This window comes from Haliotis rubra, unplaced genomic scaffold (genome assembly GCF_003918875.1).
Source record: "Haliotis rubra isolate DU_JTF1 unplaced genomic scaffold, ASM391887v1 Scf505, whole genome shotgun sequence".
Lineage (NCBI taxonomy): Eukaryota > Metazoa > Mollusca > Gastropoda > Lepetellida > Haliotidae > Haliotis > Haliotis rubra.
In genome coordinates, this window is record NW_025767197.1 from 295,233 (window position 1) to 318,663 (window position 23,431).

Here is a 23,431-nt window from a genome sequence, read left to right on the forward strand (position 1 = left end):
GAGGCTTACGCTTACTGATTATTACCCTTATCAAATTTTGATTTCGCAATTACAAAATATCAACAGCAGACAGTTTGTAATGACATGTACAAATGTCTGTGTTGGTGAATTCATCATAGTAACTCACCACTAAAGTTCTGAGACAGAGAGTGCCTGCTGGCGAGCGGGGATCTAATGCAGCTTGCAGGTCCCACACTTTGATTTTGCTGCAACAGAATCATAAGTTCAATTCACATTACTCAACAAAAAGTCCACATTACTTAGAATACAACCCCAGGAATCATGCTGGTTGCATTAGGCAGCTAAAGCATCAGTTGGTCAGAGAAAATGACTGGATTGAATAGTGGGATTAATCCCTGATGGTGTGGATGTGGCTCACAATATAAGGTAGGTGGATTTTCTGGACAAAGATCCAACGTGCAGAGGTAATTAGGGCCACGCAGCTTGAATATTGCAAGTGTGACATTCAACATCAAACAAAATTAAGTCAAAACACTGAAAGATCCTGATTTTATCACATATAAATCAAACACATTCGCATAAATGGACCAAATGATTGATTCACTTTTGAGTGCGTGCACAATACTTGACATGGACTTCAGGTAAAACTGACAGTCTACCAAACCACAACCTAACGGCTGTGTGCTGAAACTCTGTTCATACTCACCCATCATAAGCTCCACTGACAATCCTCTTCCCATCGAAGCGGATGCACCTAACCAGCTCCTCATGGCCCTCCAACACCCTGAGACATGCTCCATATTCTATGTCCCATAACCTGAAGCACACAAGGAACTGAGTAGGTGGACACTCATCAGGTTTACAGATTAATCCACAAAATATACCAGGTTAGGATATATTTTCTTTCATTTGTTTGTAAAAACAGTTTAGTGTCTCCGACTGCTAATTTCAGACACTGTACAGTCATTTCTGTGAAGGGAGATGGATATAATGAACAGTTGGAGGCTGGAGAAACCATGGCACATTTCATGATGTAACTACGTGATCTTCATTTCATTTACCATTGACAAATACAGTACATCTGGTTTATAGCCTTGTTATTTTCTGTCCCGTTGTTCAAGATTCTAAGCACTATACAGTACAACCAGAAATTATTGAGAATTTAAAGATTGTAAATTGTTTATTTTTTTCACTCATTACTCACGGATTAAATGTGAATATTAGCAGAACATAACTCCAGATTCAAAGACAGGTGAACAGTAAGTATTTTGTCAAGTCACCATGGGCAGCAATGCAGGCTTCAATGTGGCGGGGCATACTACTGATCAAAGAAGCTAGAAAGTCTTGGTCCATGCTGTCCCAATATCGGACCACCTCTTCTTTCATTTCAGCAATATTTGTCAGATTTTTCTTTTTGACACTTTCCTTCATAAGTCCCCAAACATTTTCTATTGGATTTAGGTCAGGGCTAAAGCTTGGCCACTCTAATAATGTCATATTTTGGGTCCGAAACCAGGCCTGTGAATGCTTTGTACGATGTTTTGGGTCGTTGTCCTGCTGGAAAATCCAAACATTTCCATAGAACACGTGAGCAGATGGAAGTAAATGTCCCTCGAGAATATCTGTATACCGCTAACTGTTCATATTCCCTTCAAATACACAGAGGGTGTTGCCCCTAACACAGATATGCCACCCCACACGTTAAATTTCGGACTGTACTTTGGGCTGATACAAAAGTTTTTCAGTTTGTTTGGTCCAGAATTTCAGTGTTTTAGGAAACAGCCACACAGAACTTTCATCTGAGAAAATCACATTGTCCCAGTTAAAATTTCTATGCTGTAAGCCACACCAGACAGCCACACTTCCTCTATCAATCATATCCAGCCTTAAGTTTTCGAAACTCCCTCGTTTGTTTTTAGAAACAAGAATACCAAGCCGCCTCCTGTCACCGACAGTCAATTTTCTGGGCCTACCTGCGCCTCCCTGGTGCTCAATGCCATATCCATTTGCAATATTTTTCAAAACACGATAAACAGTGGACAAAGGGATGCCTGTTCTACTTGAAATCTTATAATGCTCTAAAATCAACTGCCTCTTCTCTAAATCATCCATACTGAGGATCACTGGAAATATCGTCTGCTAGCAAGTAAACAAAGGGGATAACTCTTCACAAACTAATGAAAAGGATTAACAGAGTTGTCTCTCTTGAATGAAACAAAGCACTTGATAGCTGGTCAAGGTTGTTTATACTAGAAATCCAATTAAACATATTCCTAAAATTCTCAATAATTTCTGGTCATACTATATAACAGAAGCTACTAGTGAATGATCAACCTGGTATAAATAACAGAAGCTACCTGGGCAGAAGGTCAGGTATGACATATTCCTGTCCAACATAAATATAAAATAATACAAACACAAAAAACTACAAAAGGAGGCTTATATTTTAGGGTTTAAGCTGTTCAAGGACAGTAAAAGGGCTTCAAGGATACGGCCTTGATGTCAAGGACATCAACCACCAGACACTGCAGAAGTGTCAGGTGACAACATTGTATGATTAGTGTGGAACTGCTGATAAGTTACTGAACAGAGCAACTTTTATCTGGGCTTGCAATATGCCTGCACTTGTGGAAATTGTCAAGGACAAAGAATGTCCCTATAAATCAATACAGCTTTTTTCAAAACCCTGACACTTTCGAGATGATAGTTATAATGACAGGAAGTTTCAACCTGCTGACATGGACTGGGTGCATTTGGCAGTTTGAGGTTGCTGCAGAGGAAGTTCCAAATGGTGAAATCGAGCCCTAGAAGGTGTTTGTGATCTTTAGCAAATTGTCAAGTCAAGGCAGGTGACTGACTGACTGAGTTTGGTTTTACGCCGCTTTTAGCAATATTCCAGCAACATCACGGCGGGGGACACCAGAAATGGGCTTCACACATTGTACCCATGTGGGGATTTGAACCCGGGTCTTCGGCGTGACGATCAAGGCAGGTGAACACCAGTGAGTACATTTTACTCAACTCTTAACAATACTACAGCAATAACATGACAAAGGACACCAGTAACATAGTCTTCACACATATTACCCAAGTAAGTAATAAAACATTTAACCAGCACCTTTGTGCAGCTCCCATTACAAACATTCGATTTTGAGGTCGGTCCTCATGTTTTGGTGGTTTGCTCCCACTGTAATCGAACGGAAGGATGTCCTCATTTTCTGTCATCCACCACATGACAAGAACACTCAAGCCTTATTTTGACTTTATTTGCAGCATCTGTGTGTACTCACCGTATGGTGTTGTCTGAGCTGCCACTAACAACTAGTCTGTCCCTGTACTGAAGGCAGGCAATACCTCTCTTATGGCCATTTAGTGTCCGCACAAACTCACAGGTAGAGGTGTTCCACACCTGAAACACATATAACATTACCAATTTACTACAGAAAGTCAAGAAACATAATTAGGGCTCCATGCCTCTAGGCAGGAGACCTATTGTAATCGTTCGGTTGTAATCGTTCGGAATATTATTATTATTATTATAATTATTATTTATTATTCCGCCGATTTTTGTACCAAACATAACTCCTAAACCAATGCTCCGAATCACTTACAAAAAATCACACAGATGCGCACCGAGGTGTAGATATTCCCCTTAAAAATCTATAGGCTCTTGGCCCAATAGCAAAGGGGCGATAATTCAAAATTAATTCCAAAATTTCAACGTTTGACAGCAAATATCTCAAGAACTAATTGTTCCGACACTTCCAAATTTCTTGTTCAGATGCACAGTATGGTAGATGATGTCCTGGTGATTCCAGAACACTAATTGTTTTGAACGTAGACCCAAGAACAACTGAGATACAGCCTTTTAAAGAAGGAACTATTTCTTTTCCGGAACTATTTAAAAGGCTTACATGACTTAATGATTAATGTATTTGGAAGATCCTTTAAAGAAGGCTTCGAACTACTGTCAAAACATGTGTTCTGGCTCCGTTTTTGGCGATGATATCTAGCCCTCAGATACAATAGATAGAAAGTAAAGCCAAGGACTATATTTTGTGTAATTTTTATCAGCTCTACAGGGAAATCATAACATTGATAATAGACACTGCTGGTCATGTTACATTACAAAGGATCTTTCCTTTTGTTTCTTTTTCTGCGCAAACTAAACAAATTTATGCTAAGTTCTGATGTGACTGAACAAGATTAGGGAATATGTTATCAAATTTAGAAAGCAGTATGCATCATTCTCCAAAGTTCCAGACTCTGCGTTTCCAGAAAACGTTACAGATAGAACAAGAAGACAAAGTCATCAATATCCCCGCAATGGCAAAATACTCTTCATGATTATGTCTACGAGTTATGATTATGTCAAATATTTAGGTGTGTATATAGAAAAGTGGAAGGAGAGTATTGAAAGGTTTTTGAAGTTCTGCTCCGGAAAAGTGCACTACCACTAATTTCTGTTTTAGTCAAACTTGTTGCCATGGAAATGCCAAAAATATTTTCTTCAGAATTCCAAAACTACCAAAAGGCACCAGTACACCACCAGATCTATCTATGTGCCAAGTTTGGTGAAGAAATATTGAACGGTTTTAGAGTTCTGCTCCGGAAAAGACAAATGTGCACGTAAGTCGAACTTGTTGCCGCAAAAATCGGACAAAGGACCGTACACGCACGTTCTATCTATGTGCCAAGTTTGGTGAAGAAATATTGAGCGGTTTTAGAGTTCTGCTCGGAGGACGGAAAAGACGCATACACACGGACGGAGTCCATTTTAATACCCCCCGCAAAATGCGTTGAGGGGGATAATAAGAACACATAAGCTCACCAGGCTAGTCTTGTTGAGCTAACAAATGAATAAATAGTGTGAACATACACTGGCTGATGTTAAGATCTGATGTACACAAACCTTGATTGTCCTGTCTCCAGATGCTGAGACAATGTATTTTTCATCAAAGTCAACAACATTGACAGCAGCTCGGTGACCCACAAGCACTCGCCTCAAGTTGATTTCCGTAGGGGACTGCATATCCCACACAGCTATCGAGCGGTCCTAGATGGAGGATATTAATTCAGATCAGAAACCTTTTTTCAGAAACTCAATTATTCCCACATCAAAACATCCATTTTATGTGAAGTAATTTGTTTTAAGTCCAAAGACTCACCCGATTTGCATGACTGCTGTGTCAAAGAAAATTCCCTAGGCTATTTATACTATTATGTATTCCTCACTGTATGCAACGCCTTTTTGTCATATGATATATGTCATGAAATGGAACCTATTTCGTCAGATAAGTGAGACTAGGCTAGATAATACTGACTGACTGACTGAGTTTGGTTTTACGCAGCTTTTAGCAATATTCCAGCAACATCACGGCATGGGAACACCAGAAATGGGCTTCACACTTTGTACCCATGTGGGGTTTCGAACCCGGGTCTTCGGCGTGACGAGCCAACGCTTTAACCACTAGGCTACCCCACCGCCCCCAGCTAGCTAATAGTCAAGGACCAAAACATAACTCGAGCAATGATGACTATTTTATTGCCTGGTTTTCATCGACTCAGAAACTGAAGTATCCAGTTTGTTTGTTTTTAATCACGAAAGTTGCTGAGATCCTCTGAGGTTCTCCACTTGCATTTGTACACTTTCACCTCTTGAAACTAAATCTATGACAAAGACCTTTTGCTCTATGCTTAACTTTGGCCATCATTATCCATCCCAAACAAAGCAAATGCATCCAAGAAAAGAGACTGACCTTTGAGCAGGTGACCATGATGCCATCATTGAACCTGAGATGCAAGACGGCTTCACAGTGGTGGATCAGTGTGTTCAACATCTCCCCAGTCTTCACATCCCAGACTCTGTAACAGGAGACATTGTGACTTGATGGAATGCTGCCATGCATAGTATTTGATCATGCACTGATATAGTTTGTATGACGTTTCTCTCCCCCTCCCCCTTATTCGTATCAGACAAATCTGAAGAATCCTTAGAAAAAAACATATGATAAAATATTATAATGGCACATATGTGACGTGTACACTAAGGCTGTAACGATTCACTCGCATATTCGATGAATCGAACCGTAGCCCTTCATGAATTCAATTTGTTATTCGTGGCCACAAGAACCGAATATTAACGTTTTTTGAATATTTACGTTTTTTTAAGGGAGCATGTTTTACTTGAACCCTTGTGTACTTTTTGAAAGTGAGATATATTCAGTAATGGAATATGTACTAGCCTTGCAGTAGCCCAAGTCATGTTAGTTTGCCAAGGCCACACATGGTACTGTCAATTATAACTATTACATACCAAATTTGAGTGTCATGAGATGACTGGTTATTGCTGTGCCAAATCAAAACTGTCAACATGGGCGTTCCATATTGTACATCAATCACTTAACTACAATATTGTATTCGTGAATAATTATTCGTATTCGTAACCCAATATTCATGATACGTATCATATTCGCCACATAGTGTATTCGTTGCAGCCCTAGTGTACACTTGAAGCAAAGTCATTATATTTAACTCTGGACACATCAGGTCAGTTAGTCTATTGTTTGAATGATGTCAAACAAAAAGACATTAGTGCCTGGTACAACTGACAAGTCTGAACAATGAACTCTTCCTGACAATGAGTCATGACATGAGACAGTTTGGGATGAATTCACAAACTATGACAGTGTTCACGAATGGTGTTTCAAAGTAACAGGACATTGGGTCCTGTAAGTTTAAGATGTCTGTCTGACCCATTGAAAATTCACAGGACCCATGGAATAAAATTAAACACACTTTTCAGATTTAACATTTCTTATAACTGGCATTGAAATTATTTACAAACATAAGAAACATTAAGATAAAATAAACAGCAAACAAGTGTCACATGTCAAATATAACAACTTCAGTGAAAGTCATTGTGAAATATACAGTCGAACACTGGGGCCGGTGGGTTGTAGACTTTTATCGGACCGTTGGTGAATCTGCCGGATTTGTCAGAGGGTCAGACACTATTCGTGAAACACTGTATGAAAACTAAAGCAATTGGAACATCCCATGCAATGACAAATATTTGTTTAGAATAAGTGAATCAAACTTGTTGCCAAACTGTTTTTAAAACCCAAAATTCACCACTACACCTATCTATGTACCAAGTTTGGTTAAGAAATGTACAGTTTTTAAGACAATATTTCTCCGGAAATGATGACTACCCCACTTTTCAGCCTGAGCCAATCACTTAGCCTCTTTTCAACCATAGTAAACGTCATTACATTAGATACTCTTTAAGTTAATTTTGAAAAATATATAACAAAATATCAAAGGCACCAGTTTACCATAATACCTATCTATAAGCCAAGTCAGTCGGAGATTTTTAGAGATCTCCTCTGGAAACTAAACCTTGCACAGAACAAAGTCCATTTTTAATACCCACGTAAAACGTTGTGGGGGATAGTAAACTAGCCAATAAACATGCTAAGAAAGAATGATAGAAGACAGTTTAACCTATACCTTATTTGAGGTGAAATGGGGTTCAACGTCGGTCTTAAGAATATTTTGCTCATATGACGACGTGCATGCGTGTGTATATGTGCGGCTGCTTGTACTAGTCCAGACTTAAGCTGGTGTTATAGTGCTAGCCTACTGAGATACCATGCCGCAGTGAAGCATGAATACCCCACTTAGACACATTATACTGACTCCCGAGCTGACCAGTTCTTGTTGTAAACATATCATACCATACAAATCCATCTTGCAACTAGACACACTAAGCCAACATAATGTGAGAAATACTTTGTAAAAGAATTCTCCATACTTGCTGCTACAAACCAGATCTAATCTCTTGATCCTTGTTGTACTAACCTGACTGTTGAGTCGCTGGATCCGGATATGATGATGTTCTCGTCATACTGAAGGCACAGCACAGATCCTGTGTGGCCTGTCAAAACTTGAACACACTCCAGTGTGTTGCGGTCCCACATCTACAAACATGTCAAGCCATGTACTAGTACATAGAGATGGCCCAACCCTTACAGTACTGGGAGAACCCATAATATACAAGTCAATCTCCAATATACCATTACCATTTACATGGAACAAAATCTTATTCTTGATGCACGAATCTGTTAAATTTTCTTTAAATTTCTTTAACTTTACTTGTATATATATTCATATTTATGATTTCAATTTATACATTCATTACAATGTACATACATGTAAAATTGCCATGCATAAAGTTATAAAGGCATGCTAAATTTTGCATCCATTCCCCACAGCCTATATTTACAAAAGCCAGTACTGTATGAGTCTAAAGCAAAACTGCACATGAAGCACCATTTGCCAAACAGCAATTACAGCCATAATAATTAAAATAAGAACTTCCTTTTCACCAAGTATCAGCATACTTCTTAAATCTTTGTGTAAAATGACAAACGCAGATTCAGCGTTCACAAGAAAATGACAGATCAAGAACTTTGTTAAAACAAAATTTTACCATTTAATAAGATATTTGACTTGATCACAACTATTTTCAAATGTCATAAAATCTTTCTAAATTGGAAAGCTAAAATATTCAAGAAAAAGAATGGCAATTAGGCCTAAAACAAATGTTGTGGTTCCGATTATCCGACCGACCCTTGAATTCTGGTGCCCACCCTATATTTTTGAAGCGGTATAAATGAAATAAGCATTCAGATACCATTGTTTTTTCCCTCCGGTACCGATGGACATTGGTCATTCTGATAGAGAAAGTCGACATGATGGCAGCAAGCTTGATTACATAAACAATTACACATTGATAAATGTGTTTTCAGTTTGTACTTTACGCCTAAAAAAAAGTTAAAAAAATAAATAAAATAAAAACCTACCTACCTACCCTAAAGTTTACAGAGCTGTAATTGGAACCACAACATTTTATCTATTTGGCCTTAGCCCTGAACATTGTTGATTAAACATGTTTTTTTCATTTGACAAATTGTAGAATGTGAGGCCTAAATTCTGTTGCCAATTTGTTTTCTTTCTTCATAATTTCAGGTTTCTTTTGTGGGCAGTTATAGTAAAACAACTAAATAAATATTAATAAAGGCAAATAATTTATCAAAGTTTAAAGGCGTGATGAAGGTTAAGACAATTACCAAGCTACATTGAGGAATGTAACAGGAACATCATGGCCAAGAGAGCAGATAGTCAGGCATTCAACTTTGGACCAGACAAAGCTGTCTTGATCATTAAGACAGGTCAACAGGCTGATGACACACAGCCAAGTCTGCAGCCAATGTTTTATACAGGGAATGGCCAGCACATATTTAAACAATGTTTTTTTTAGGGCTTCAAAATGCTGAATATTTTTTCAAGTGGACAGCCAGACATCATCAAACAGACACATTGGCACCTACTTTTTAAACAAAGCCTTCCTTATAATAATATGGAGACTGTTCACCGAGTAGGTCAACATTTCTTTTATAAATCTTTCACAATATGACCATATTGATGCTATCTGTAACTTTATGTTCGAACAAAAAGGGAAAAAAAGATCACTGTTAGTTCCAGATTAAAACCAGCCAAGGTTTCAGAAAACTCAAAATACAATCCAAACTGTGGAAAGTATAAATTCAGTAGCGATTACAACTACCATTCTTGTCAGTTCTTTCAAGTTTGGTGTAATGAGTACAAATTTGTTTTGGAACATGGGAAAAGTGATCATTTGTCAAGTGAAAATACTTATAAGTTATGTGAATGAAAAAATGAGTCATTACATAATACTCAGCCAAAGCCTAAATGATAGCACAATGTTGCTTGCTTGGTGAAAAGGGTTTCTTTTACTGCACTTACTTGAGAGAAAATAAAGCAATACACGTACATATACCTTGATAGTATTGTCTCTCAACCCACTGATGATCTTGCTATCATCATATTGGAGACAGTACACTCCCTTGCTGGTTTCACTGCGACAGTGTATCCGCTGTAATGTGTGGCGCCCTGTACGCCAGTTACTTTCTATTCTCTGAAAAACAAACATCACTGTACATTGAAACATGGGGTCTACATGTTGATATGCATTGTCAAGGTTATATATTTTCATGCATATGCTAAAGAAATGAGTCAATTTCTTCAAATGATGTGATTTTTGACAGAATGACTTCACTGGACTGATTTCCCACTGTGCTAAGGAAAGACCTTTAATAAACTTTGTTTATGAACTTGCAGAATGCCCCAAATTTAAATTTAATGGAAAATATATATTAAAATTGAGAACTATTTCGACCACTGATAAATTACCTAACTTCTATAATTAGAAGCTCTTGTTAGTTTATCTTGCAAACTAACAAACAAAGCAAATTTTGAAATCTAAAAAAAATAGCTGAAATTGGATATTCCCAAAATTTGTAACCCCCTCCCAAAATCAGGTCTCATGACCTTGTTCATAGACAATTTAATCAGTTTTTTAGAGGATAGTAAATAAATAGTTAAATAAATTTGACTTTATGTAACCAAATAGTATCATACACTAGTGGCAAAAACAATTGATTTGCATGGCCCAGGGACAGGTCTGGAAAGATATTCAAGACGATACTTACATCAATATCTTGAATAATTTGAGGGTACAGACTTCTGTAAAATTTATGATCTTTTGGTGGTTCTCCAGGCTTAGGTTTGAACAAGAATTGGCACCTGGAAAAAACCATTAATGTCAGTTACATGTCATATGTAAAAACTTAATTTGAGATCAGGAGTAGAAGTGTTAAACTCACTAACATGTCATAACGGACAAGTTTACAAATTGAACTTTGTCTAAACCATAGAATACTTGTTTCAACTTGAAATTTGACTAACCTGTGGCTTCAGATCTTATCAAAACCAACTAATTCTGGATGGTCTTTAATCAAAATCCACTTACACCTTATGAAGCATGTACTGCCATACATCCAAGCGAGTGAGTGAGTTTATTTTTACGCCGCTTTTCCCATACATCCAATGAATTTGACAAAGTGTAAGTTAAGCCACCCTTGCCACAACTCTAACAAACAATAGAACTATTCTAGGATGTACATTAGCCAGCCTGGATTCAGTTTAGGTTGTTGTTTCTTAGAATCTTCCTTTCTATTAAACCTATGTACAGCAATTACTAACTGCCAAAACAATGCAGTTACATCTGACAAAGCCGATCCTTACTCAGAGACTACTGGTTTAGTGAATCATCTTGGACAAATATAACATGTTTGTTCAGCAGTGGTTGAATAATAGCTCATTATCACAGTGCTTTAAGTAATAATTGTTGGTATACCTCGATGAAATTTGACTAGCCAACTGATTTATTCAAACCATTTTAATTGTGATTTAAGACAAAAATACAAAGCATACACATTTTTGAATACACAAAGCATTTAGAAAATGGCCAAATGTAACATGTCATATTTGGATTGCACTTTCTCAGTAAAGTGCAGATGTAAGTAGTTTTCCCGGTTGAGTCCCACATGGGATTCACATGTTCCTGCCTGCTGCTCATTATGACAACAATGTAAGGCCAAACAAAAAAATATGTTGTGGTTCCGATTACACCTCCTTAAAATTTAGGGTTGGCAGGTAGGATTTTTTTCTTTTAACATTTGTTTTAGAAGTAAAGTACAAACTAGTAACACATTTATCAATGTATAATGCAATCAAGGTTTAGACCATCATGTCGACTTTATCAGAATGACCGATGTCCGTCGGTGCCAGGAAAAAACAATAGTACCTGAAAGCTTATTTCATTCATACCGCTTAAAAAAAATAGTGTTGGCACCAGAATTCTAAGGTCGGTCGGGTAATCGGAACCACAACATTATTTTTTTTTAAGGCCTAAAGTGACCCTCAACTTTAAAACTGAACATAAAGTGTCAATCCAAGCTAAGTTGTTTTATCCAGCCTCATGTAAGAATGTTGAGGTTTGAGTGGTTCACGTGACTCTGATAAAATACCATGTACACCCGTCACGATCCGCGAGCAGGGAGTACAAAGTCATATTATCCCGCCACGCCTCGATGACCACGCGAAGTGAGAAAAGCGTGCATCGCAAAGCCTTTAGTAACGTGCGCTGCATTGAGGTCAATCGATCAGCTGGCGTCAACATGGCAGCAAGGAAACGTTTTGCCACAACAACTGAGAATGAAATTGATGCGGATTGTTTTCTTTTGATTTAGTAAAAATATTCGCTAGATAAATGCGTTATCACATCGTGTCTCGGGAAATACGGGGTTTTATCAGTCCCGAATAAGGTTGTATTCCCCGAGCCGGATTGATTGATGTGATCCAAACCCCAGACATATCAAAAGCACACTGACTCTTATTCTGCAAGGAATCTTTTGGGATATTATCACAGATCAATAATCACCACTCTGTTCCAAACATACATTCTAACTGTGTTTCACTTTTTTCATATTTTCAAGAAAGTTCTATGCAAAACAATTAGTCTTTTCCAAATTTTACTGTTTTGGGATTAGAAGGCTATGATGAATTTGAACTCTGATCTGTGATGTGATCTTGGGATACACAGCCAAGGAGCTATCATTATTCATACTAATAAAAGCAATTAAAATTACAACTTTCAAGAGGTGACTTGGTTTGGTGTGTTATAGCGGTGGTGGATGAAAGGAGTAAGTGAGTATGGTTTTATGCCGCTTTTAGCAATATTCCAGCAATATCACGGCAGGGGACACCAGAAATAAGCTTTACCCATGTGGTGAATCGAGCCCGTTCAGCGTTCGTCTACAGCGTGACAAGCGGACGCTTTAACCACTAGGCTACCAACACCACCCACTGGTGAAAGGAAGAGGCCTTACCTCATATAATGAATCCAATGAATAGCAATAGCAATAGCAATGAATGCAATGTGAGAAAATATAGATACAAAATACCTCTGAAATGAAGGAAGTAACTCCCCGAAAATACAAATGATATTTTACCTCAAATGAGCTAACAATAGCAACCTTTTGAATCCCAGAACACATCCTCATAGCCAAACCCACCAGTCACATAATGCACTACGTAATCTACCTTGCGTGTCTACTACTGTGTGTCAACAACAACAAAAGGTAACCTACCATCCTCTCCTGTCTGCAAGTCCCTTCCACAGACTATCTGTGAGCACTTTGCGTTCTATGAGTTTCTTCCACAGGTTCCCTTCTGAGATGACACGGTACCATTCCTTACACACTAGCTCTGCCGCACACAAGGAGGGAGCATCCAAGTAGCCCAAGATGTTCTCTGCCACATGGTCGAGACCTTTGGCTACAAACACACATGCCATGTTCTGATTATTAATCACAGAAAACATAACTATATATATTCAGCTTCTCATATCCAGTGTTCACAGATTCTAATTATCTGATTTAAGAGAAATGATGGCCCGGATGTTATTTGAAAATAAAAATATCTTTCAATTTGGGAAACCTGACTACCTTTGGGGTAAAATTCCCAACCCATCATCACAATAAAACGGGGAAAAAAAATTCCATAACTTTTACCACATGCATTTAGATGCATGTCCAAACGCAAAATGAACTATTATCAGAAACTCATTAGAAATGGGATAAGACATCAAATGTGTCACAGATATTTATAATGGTTAGAAGTAACCATACTCCATGTAGTCACGATATCACAAGAATGTTTGGTAAGTCAGAAATATTTTGTTTCAATTTGGTTTTATTGTAGTATTATAATGTTCTACATTTGAATCAATGTGAAACGTTTGGGCATGATTAAAGTTCAAAATTTGACAGAAAAGTTACAAAATAATGAAAATGAGTGTTTTGATTTATGAAATTCTTTTTCCCAAATTCCACATTTTGGCAGTAAGTTACATTTTCTGCATTTCTTTAATTTGCAAAACCTTTCTGGGACAGTGCAATCAGAAAATTACTTAAAGACTGAAGAGCAGACTAATTGGTTACAAATTAAAGATCACCACTTTGTGCCATGTTTATCTGCCAGTCACATGGGAAATGAAAATACAAGTCAAGGCTAAAATTTTCAAGCCCATCATCGCTAATATTAGATGTAAGACTTTGAACAAGGCCTGTTTTTCAACCAGCCGTATTGATAAGACTTCTATTTGTTGGACATTTGGCTCGTGTGAAGTACTGTACAAGTGAAGTACTATGATAACAGTCCATGATATAACATTTTCAATGAGAATTTTGACACAGCGACCATCAACCCTCAGATTTACCAATCCCAACAACATCTTACCAGTTAAAAACAGATAGAACTGAAACACTGCTTTCAGATCATCTATTTTCTAACTTATTAATATAATAATATGAGTGAGTGAGTGAGTGAGTTTGGTTTTACGACGCTTTTAGCAATATTCCAGCAATATCACGACAGGGGACACCAGAAATGGGCTTCACACTTTGTACCCATGTGGGGATTCGAACCCGGGTAGGGTAGGGACTGCATATCCCACACAGCTATCGAGCGGTCCTAGATGGAGGATATTAATTCAGATCAGAAACCTTTTTTCAGAAACTCAATTATTCCCACATCAAAACATCCATTTTATGTGAAGTAATTTGTTTTAAGTCCAAACACTCACCCGATTTGCATGACTGCTGTGTCAAAGAAAATTCCCTAGGCTATTTATACTATTATGTATTCCTCACTGTATGTAACGCCTTTTTGTCATATGATATATGTCATGAAATGGAACCTATTTCGTCAGATAAGTGAGACTAGGCTAGATAATACTGACTGACTGACTGAGTTTGGTTTTACGCCGCTTTTAGCAATATTCCAGCAACATCACGGCGTGGTAACACCAGAAATGGGCTTCACACTTTGCACCCATGTGGGGAATCGAACCCGGGTCTTCGGCGTGACGTGTGAACGCTTTAACCACTAGGCTACCCCACCGCCCCATATAATAATATGACTCAAATGTCACAAATTATCTGAACACAAATATTCTTGTGACAAGTCAACTGCAACAGTATTGTACAGAGAGACCTTTCTGGGTTTCATCTTCTTTTTATTGTTTCGTACAACGTTTCAGGGCTTGTTATGTCCCCATCATCAGGTAGTTCTACCTGATATAACAAGCCCTGATACGTTGTACCAAACAATAAAAAGATGAAACCAAGAAAAGTCTCTCTGTTCATCAAATAGCATCTTCTAAAATGCCAATCAAACATCTGCAACAATATTGGTATGTCATGCTGATTCTGGAGCATCTAATATACAATCTTGCCATTCAACAGAAATACCCTTACATTAAGAAACTGCAGGGTTCATAGAAGGACTAGGGGCCTTGGAAACTTTTAATATTCTGCTTTTGAGAGGTATAGTCACATTGGGCCATAGAGCATCAGGTTAAAATTCCCCATTGTCTTTGAAAATGAAGGCTTCTTTCTGAATTAGGGGGGAAAAACATACAAGTGCCCCTCCTCAGGTTTTCCCTGAATAGTACGTTGTTAGTAAAGATGATACAAGATTAATGATTACATCCATTTGGGAACATTAGACAAATACTTTGACATACTGTAATGCATCAAATTTATCATATCAATATGAGAAAAAAATCATACATTATGAGTACATCGTACAAATAGCAAGACATTTCCAATATAGTGTCTGAACACATTAAATTTCAGTGCTTCAGGGCCTTCTGATCATTTGTCATGTTTATAACATTCAAACATCAAGTGTGAACCAAAATATTTTTTTAACACCAGACTTTGAATAATGAAACTGCTCATCATGACTCAACCGCAATCATGCTATAAGTGAAGTCAACATATTTTTCCTTACCTGGAAGTGCTGTGATAAAATCCCTCTGTAGCATGGGTCTAAGGTAAGCATTAATCTGTCCATGTTGATAATGACACATCCGTGATAATAAATGTTCAACAAATGCAATTTGTTCATATTCAGTCCATTTCTCAAACTGTGTGGTACAAAGATCTCTCTCCTGTAAAAACTTCTCGGAATACTCTGGCGTCATCTTCGTGGAACTCTTCACTACAGCTGCACTCTCTGCCTGGAGAAAGGCAAAACACGGAATTATTAATTTTAACTTCTTCACTGCAAATATTTGTTTTAAACTGTGTTGACCAACACTGAAAGTCGATTTGGTGAATTTCACATTCGATGATTTGGATACCATCATGAAACTGGACATCTTATTTTTTCCTCCAAGCATGACAACTATCACTTGGCAAATATACTTGTAAAAGTCCTGAAAATGATGCAGCTCATTGCAGTGGACACGAACTAAATACTTTTCCAACTGACGAATGTGTTGCTAAACAAACACAAACAGGTGAGACGACCTCCGAATTAGTGTCAACAAGTAAAGAACTCTCCCACTCCAACTGAAACAATTGACCAGGTCACAATTTATGACAAAAGATATTGTAGCCCTACATCTATAAATATCATGCTTATTCTCATGGTCAACGATGACTGTAGCTTAACTTGAATACTCTGGTCAGGGTTAACTGCAGGGATTGTCAACTTCCTTGAACACGCTCTCATGACTAAGCAGCAAAAAAAACACCATTGTAATCATCAAAGGAGCCATTTTAAAACCTTGAACATGCAGAACATCTAAATAGAGCAAGGATTTTCACCATATCCACAATGTTGACATAATGAACAGAGTTGTTGTATTCTTAGAGCAGCCGGATCTATTACCGACACGTAAGGTTAAGTAATCTCAATGACTTCTACCTGACACTGCTGACCAATGGTCACCTGACACTGGACAGTTGAAAGGTGGGCAACTACCCTTTGTCCACACATGCTCCATTTGTCGCAGCCAAGAATCAGATTGTAGCTCTGGTTCGTCAATCGCTGTCATGCATGACCAAGCCACCACAATGAGATTTCTTCTCTTTGCTCACAAGAGGAGTGTCCGATATTAAAAATCAAATTTTCCCCAACAACAAAGGGGTGATGAATACGGCTAATACGGAAGCTAACATAATGAAGAATAGGCTTGGCGGAGATTGTAATCATCTTATCTGTGGCTATTGATCACCTTGCTGGACTGTCAAGTTTCCCGTGCACCATCAACCACATGATTAATACATACACCATACACGTCTAATGTTTCACCAGAGAGCTTGCCAGTCAATATAAATTTCATTACGTGCTGTTTTCATCAGTGTTCTACATTCAAGTTTGGAATGTTGAAATATTATAACCAAGCACATCTTGACTATTACTGATATAAAATTACAACTTAAAATGATAGTCAAAATAAGATTTAGACCATGTCAATGAGCCATGGAGATGCCTGAAACTAGTGAAAGTCCATTTTCAAGGCATTCGGATATTAAGTGCCAATGCAATAACTGATTTTGCTCATACAAGATGATTAATCATTATCGAAAGCATTATCCATTTAGAGTTTTACTTTGCTTTCAGCAATATTCCAGCAACATCACAGCGTGGCGGGGCAGAGAGAGAGGGGGAAGGGGAAAGGGAAGTAAGAGAGAAACAGAAATGGGCTTCACACATTGTGCCCATGTGGGGAATCGAACCCGGGTCTTCCGCGTGACGAGCTAACGCTTTAACCACTAGGCTACCCCACAGCCCCTTATCCATTTAGAATCATCATGACGATCAACTTAAAATCTTTATAAACGATATATCTAATAGAGCATACAACATGATCATACATATTATAATAAACTCACAAGACTTACTTGTTTACAGCGAAAGTAAGAACAAAGACTTCCTATCAATATGGTTATGCGATTGAACTAACAAATCTACCTCATAACCATGGTTACCTCACAGTAAATATGGTAATCACATTCGTTAATACCCAATACATATCTGTCTCCAGTGTACAATAGCAGCCAAATAAGATAACTAGAGCTTAATTACATAATAAACGTAGCTAGCGAGGGTACATATCGTCAACAATACAGTCAACATGGGACATAGCATTTGATGGGTGATATTACCATCCAGTTTGCATCAGGAAAATTGTACTGGTTGGACATTCTGGACCCATAGTCAATGATCATTAAAAATTACTTTATAACAAAAATGTTTTCTAAGCAGAAACTATGGCATCTTTGACAAAACTTGGATTATTAACAAGTAATGTTTCAGGCAAGGTAATGCAAACACATCAATCTAGCCAGGGATTTATCAAGGATTCTCACACTCAGTCTCTTTGTTGGAGTTTTCAGCGGGCCTGGAAAAATCCAAGGGCTGCCATGAATCTACTATGATGCAAATATTACTTAACAGTATTTTCAGAGTTAAACTTCATATGCTTACAACAATAACACGGTTAATGTAATTCAATGAACTTTTGAGTAAAACATTATCTGGGCAAATTTTATACCAAATCATTACTTTGTAACTGACATATCCATCATGCAGCTTAAGCTGACTGAACCAACACAAGCCTTGCAGCCATATCACAAAGATATTGGTTAATTGATAACATAATTGCCGGGCAACTGCCATGTATGGAGGACTCTTGTAAAAGACATAAGGTAAATCAATCCATCCAAGATAATGAAGCAATTACTCAGACCGAAAATCAGATCAAGGACATTCTATCAACTTTCTTCTTTTTGTGTTTATTTCAAGTTTTGTTCAGAGATCATGCCAAAATTTGCATCTTTTTCAACCAACTTTCAACCCATCTGCCATTGGTGAGTGAGTATGGCTTTACGCCGCTTTTAGCAATATTCCAGCAATATCATGGTTGGGTACACATGAAATGGGCTTCACACACTGTACCCATGTGGGGAATCGAACCCGGGTCTTCTGCGTGATAGGAGAATGCTTTAACCACTAGGCTACCCCATCACTCCCCAATCTGCCATGAGGGGGCGGTGGGGTAGCCTAGTGGTTAAAGCGTTAGCTCGTCACGCCGAAGACCGGGTTCGAATCCCCACATGGGTACAATGTGTGAAGCCCATTTCTGGTGTCCCCCGCCGTGATGTTGCTGGAATATTGCTAAAAAGCGGCGTAAAACCAAACTCAGTCAGTCAGCCAGCCAGCCAGCCAGCCAGCCAGCCAGCCAATCTGTCATGACAACTTAATATGTGCTACACAGTAAGCTGATCTAACAAGGACAGTGTGTCCTAGACCATGAACCAAATCAGAACAAGGAAGTCAATAATACACTGTTATCAGTCTGATCGGTCACACGTCTTGTGAACTTACTTTCAAAGCTTTACTTTGAACTCATAACAAATATTATCAAACTAGACTAAAGGTCTACTTAATTTTAGGGATTACAACCCGATACATTTTAATGGAACAAACAGTAAATCACTGACTGCAACAGCGGGAGTTCACACATAAACAGTCTGGTGGTGTCTCCAGTGAAAATGTGGCATGCTTTAGTCATTACTAAGCATACAATATGGGATTGTGTCTTGTTTGAAATTTGTGAGGCTATATACATCTTAAGTGTGTACATATTTCATAGTTAATTGCACTCTCCTGGAATTCATTGGCTGCCTTGGTGTAAAGGACCTGCATAATATTTATGTTAACTTAGGTCAAAATATTTCCATCAGACTGGATACAGGAATTAATCAGAATATATACCATGACATCGTGCATACAGTTTATACCTGAATATATATCAATATCAAGTCTCAATAATGAAGTAGCCATGAGAATTCTTTTCTCAATTCAGTTTCAGGAGAAACTTCGAAAAGCTGTCACTGTAACAAGTGACGGTGACCTCAAGACACACTTCACTCTGCAGATGTCAGAGTCTGCATAAGATTTACATTCTCTAAAAAACTAGAATGAGTTCACTTCCCTTGTTGGAAACTGAGCCACATGTTCCTCCTGCATGGAGACCTGCGAGCACTTAATGGGGTCAGTCGAGGGAAGTGCACTTGAGGAAGTGATGATGCCCAATCAGTCTAATTCCCTTAGCGTCACAATCGTTTACATGGGCACACATCTCAAATAGGTGTAACAGTAATTCAAGAAGTCATGTCCGGCTTCCTTATTATGGACAAACATGTTTGTACTGAGTGTAACTTACCCTTAGGAGCAATAACAACATATTCCTGCAGGATTTTGTAAGGATCTAATGTGCTTTTTAATATCAAGATCATCCCCTCCACTTTTTACAACCATTGTTTAATAATGAGAGTAAAAGTCCTGGGCCCCGTTTCTCAAAGCGATCATAGTGCTAAGATGATTGAACTCCCATACTTTAACATAGGCTTACGACTGTCGTAGCGCTACGGTTGCTTTGAGGAACGGGGGCCCTGGACTCATTATGCCGAAATTTAAAGACTTAGTATGTTCAGGCGTCCGAAGATTAAAACACTGTAAGAGTAATTACGAAGATACAGAAGTACCCCATCAATTTCAATGGGAATATCCACTGGTCAAATTCAGCCATTCCGCAGCTCTTTTTGAACCAGTAGTTACTCACAATGACTACATTTTGTAATAAAACAACTAGTCTAGACAAATTTCCTATAGCTTCGGACTAAAGGACTAATGGCCATATATTTCCCTGCTGAAACACTGCCATACAAAACTGGTTATCACAAGTCAAAATGTCAATAAACCGTATTGAGGGCACGGTAATAGACTTTCAATCCTGATAAATTTCTCATGTTTCATGGATAACAGAACTTCCATTCTGTAAAGAAATGTTCTAAATTAAAGATTATTGTGACCTTCAGTTTTTCTGCCATTGTTCTGAATCTTGAGATCACCTAAATAACACTGGAGTAATGACAAAGACTGTTTGATTTTAATACATAATTTACAAAGCTGTGAAAGGTTAATGTAATTAGATGCCTTAAGTAAACAGCCTGACTACCATAAATTTTAATCATTATTAAATTACAAAGTAAGATTTAATAGACCCTACAGTACTTCATTGTCATACAATATTCAGTTATCCTCCATGTGAGAGTTTCACATAAATATATAATCACCCTAAAAAACATGCAAGGATACACATTAACTCCAATACTCTACCAGCCTAATTATGCTCATACTAGTGACAACACGAGACGAACAGCTCTAATATATTTCTATTCCTTATCTTTCATAGGTTTGTGGCATGCATAATAATCAGTGTTCAAATTATCAGGTCCGAAGATCTATATGCATTGTGCTATGGTACCTTAATCCAAACACTTCTAAATCTTTTAAGGTTAAAACAGGTACCACTGTCTACCTAATTTTATTGTCTACTCAAATTCAAACACTGTATGTTAATGCCACAGCCTCACTCAATATCACCTCCAAAATAAATTGCAATCAAATCCTTCAGTCACCAGTTTACCTGCACACATAGCAAACATTCACCTGTAACCTTTCTCCTTTCAACTCCCAAGTCAAACTGCTGATATCCCTACAAGTAGTCACTGACCTATGACCTAGTAAATCACCCCTAACTGACAGATATGGTTCACTCCAGGGGCAATGATGCAAAGTGTCATGGGTCACTGCCTCGGTCAAGGGTCCAGAAAAGGAAATGCTTTCTGTGGGTTATGTATTTCAACACTTTCAATGACAGCCGTTATTAAGTAATCAATGGTGATTAAGTCTTCATCTTGTTCAGCAGATAGGTATTTAACATGAGAAGTACATCATCACTAGACCTGGCATTTTGTGTAATAAGGACATTATTCAGTCAAATCTAACACTTTACATGACAGAGTATAGACTACGACTGATCTTTTGAACGCAGTAACCTTCAGGCAAACAAAGGATAAATTGTCAAACATGCAATATGATATATGCAAACAATAGGGCTGGTTAAAAAGATTGATAATCAAAAATATTGTCAACAGAATCCTTTTAATGTTTATCAATATGAAAATGGTGTCATCGATAATTATGTACATAAATTACTGTAATGAAATAAAGTTTAATTTACTCAGAAAATACAAAAAGATAGGTTTTTACTTGAGGGCTAGTTCTAAATCATGTTCAGGACAGTGTTTTGCATGTAATCAATGCCTAAATATGTCACCACTTACCAGTGATGAGGAACTTGCTGATTTCTTTCAGAATTCTTCGCCAGTTTCGCTCAAATTTACGTCTGATATTTATTGACAATTGATCAATACTCAGGATTATTGATCGCTATGATCTGTATCAATAGCCAGCCCTAGCAAACAATAAACATACATTTTTTCATCTTATCAGTAAATACCCAAATGTTTTGAAAACAATCAATGATCATAGTTGTCTTACATTAATTATAAAACTCACTCACCCTGTTATGTTAAATAAATGTTAAGCAGATCAATAATAATTGTCTTGATGAAGAAGTTAGCCATTTCATTTTGTTATGGCTTGCAAGATAACAAACCATTGCAATAAAAGATGAACGATCCTGCAGCTTCCAAAATGCCAAATACATATTGCACAGGGGATAAACCTGGGATGGGAAACAAACAGTATCAATTCCAATTACAGGTGTAGCAACCCAGAGCTGAGATTCACAGCAGGTATCCAAACCTTTCTCTGACATTAGTAAGTAAACAATACATATCAGACACAGATAGCCTTGCTTATCTATACTACCCATCAAAAGTTTAGACTCACTCAAAGCAGTAACTATGGGTTATGTATAAATATATGGTTACATAGAAGATGAATTTCTCCACTCATTTGGGGAACCAATAATAATAATCTTTTCAACATGACGAATTTGTTTTACAATACATCAGTTCATGTGTAAACAGTACCTATAAACAGTATGAAATATTTTGCAAAATCTAGTTTAGAAAAGTTGACTGAAATAAGTGGCTACATTTACACTAGCAAGTCTAAACTTTTGATGGGTAGTATATATGAGCATGAAGTCTATCATACTTCCTATATCATGCATAAACATGCATGGCAAATGTCATGCAATACTGACTCGCATACAAGGATGTACAAACCATTAAAGCCTTAAATTTTGTTTGCTTAGTGACAAGGTTTTTCTATACTGTCAATGGTAAATATTGGTTTGTTGCTAAAAATGATCTAAACAATTATAAATAAACCTATCATTACCGACAATAAACTGCCACTTTAAATAAAATAGCCTTACCAGAGCTAACCCATTCAAATTTACTTCCAAGATTATTAAAATAATCCTCTACAATATTTCTATTTTGCTAATTACATACCTACACAGCAAACTGTAAAAAAAATCCCTCTTTAAAAAAACAAAAAGCAAAAGACAAAATGAGTGAAACAGATCCAGCCAAGTGACTGTCGTGAAACCGAAGACAACTAAAAATTACCCCAAACATAAAAAAAACCCCAAAAACTGAGAAGACAGCTTACATCTTACATAGAAAATGAGATGACTACAAAAACATATATGAGTACAGAAGTTAGCATTGTTATTTCACTATCTAGCAATCACGGTTACAAAAACATCATCATATAACTGGCTTATGTTCTTAATCAGGCTTATCCTGCACTGATGACATACAGCAGCAGTGATCATATTATATTGTAGGTGCCTTGA

At 37.5% G+C, this 23,431-nt stretch overlaps 1 protein-coding gene across 4 annotated transcripts in view; it reads right to left on the reverse strand.

Moving 5' to 3' along the window:
- The window catches only part of LOC124292013 (F-box/WD repeat-containing protein 1A-like), a 30,547-nt gene that overhangs the window by 4,531 nt on the left and 2,585 nt on the right, over positions 1–23,431 (reverse strand). For 2 of the 4 annotated variants that reach the window (XM_046729086.1, XM_046729085.1), the window contains exons 2-11: positions 15,748–15,976; positions 13,041–13,227; positions 10,539–10,632; positions 9,827–9,964; positions 7,825–7,943; positions 5,721–5,826; positions 4,874–5,017; positions 3,252–3,370; positions 668–778; positions 128–206 (exon numbers count right to left, since the gene is read on the reverse strand). In XM_046729086.1, coding sequence (XP_046585042.1) covers positions 128–206; positions 668–778; positions 3,252–3,370; positions 4,874–5,017; positions 5,721–5,826; positions 7,825–7,943; positions 9,827–9,964; positions 10,539–10,632; positions 13,041–13,227; positions 15,748–15,976 — 1,326 coding nt within the window. Of the gene's footprint in view, positions 1–127; positions 207–667; positions 779–3,251; positions 3,371–4,873; positions 5,018–5,720; positions 5,827–7,824; positions 7,944–9,820; positions 9,965–10,538; positions 10,633–13,040; positions 13,228–15,747; positions 15,977–23,431 lie in introns of all 4 variants that reach the window. The other 2 variants (XM_046729084.1, XM_046729083.1) reach the window with 1 other exon arrangement.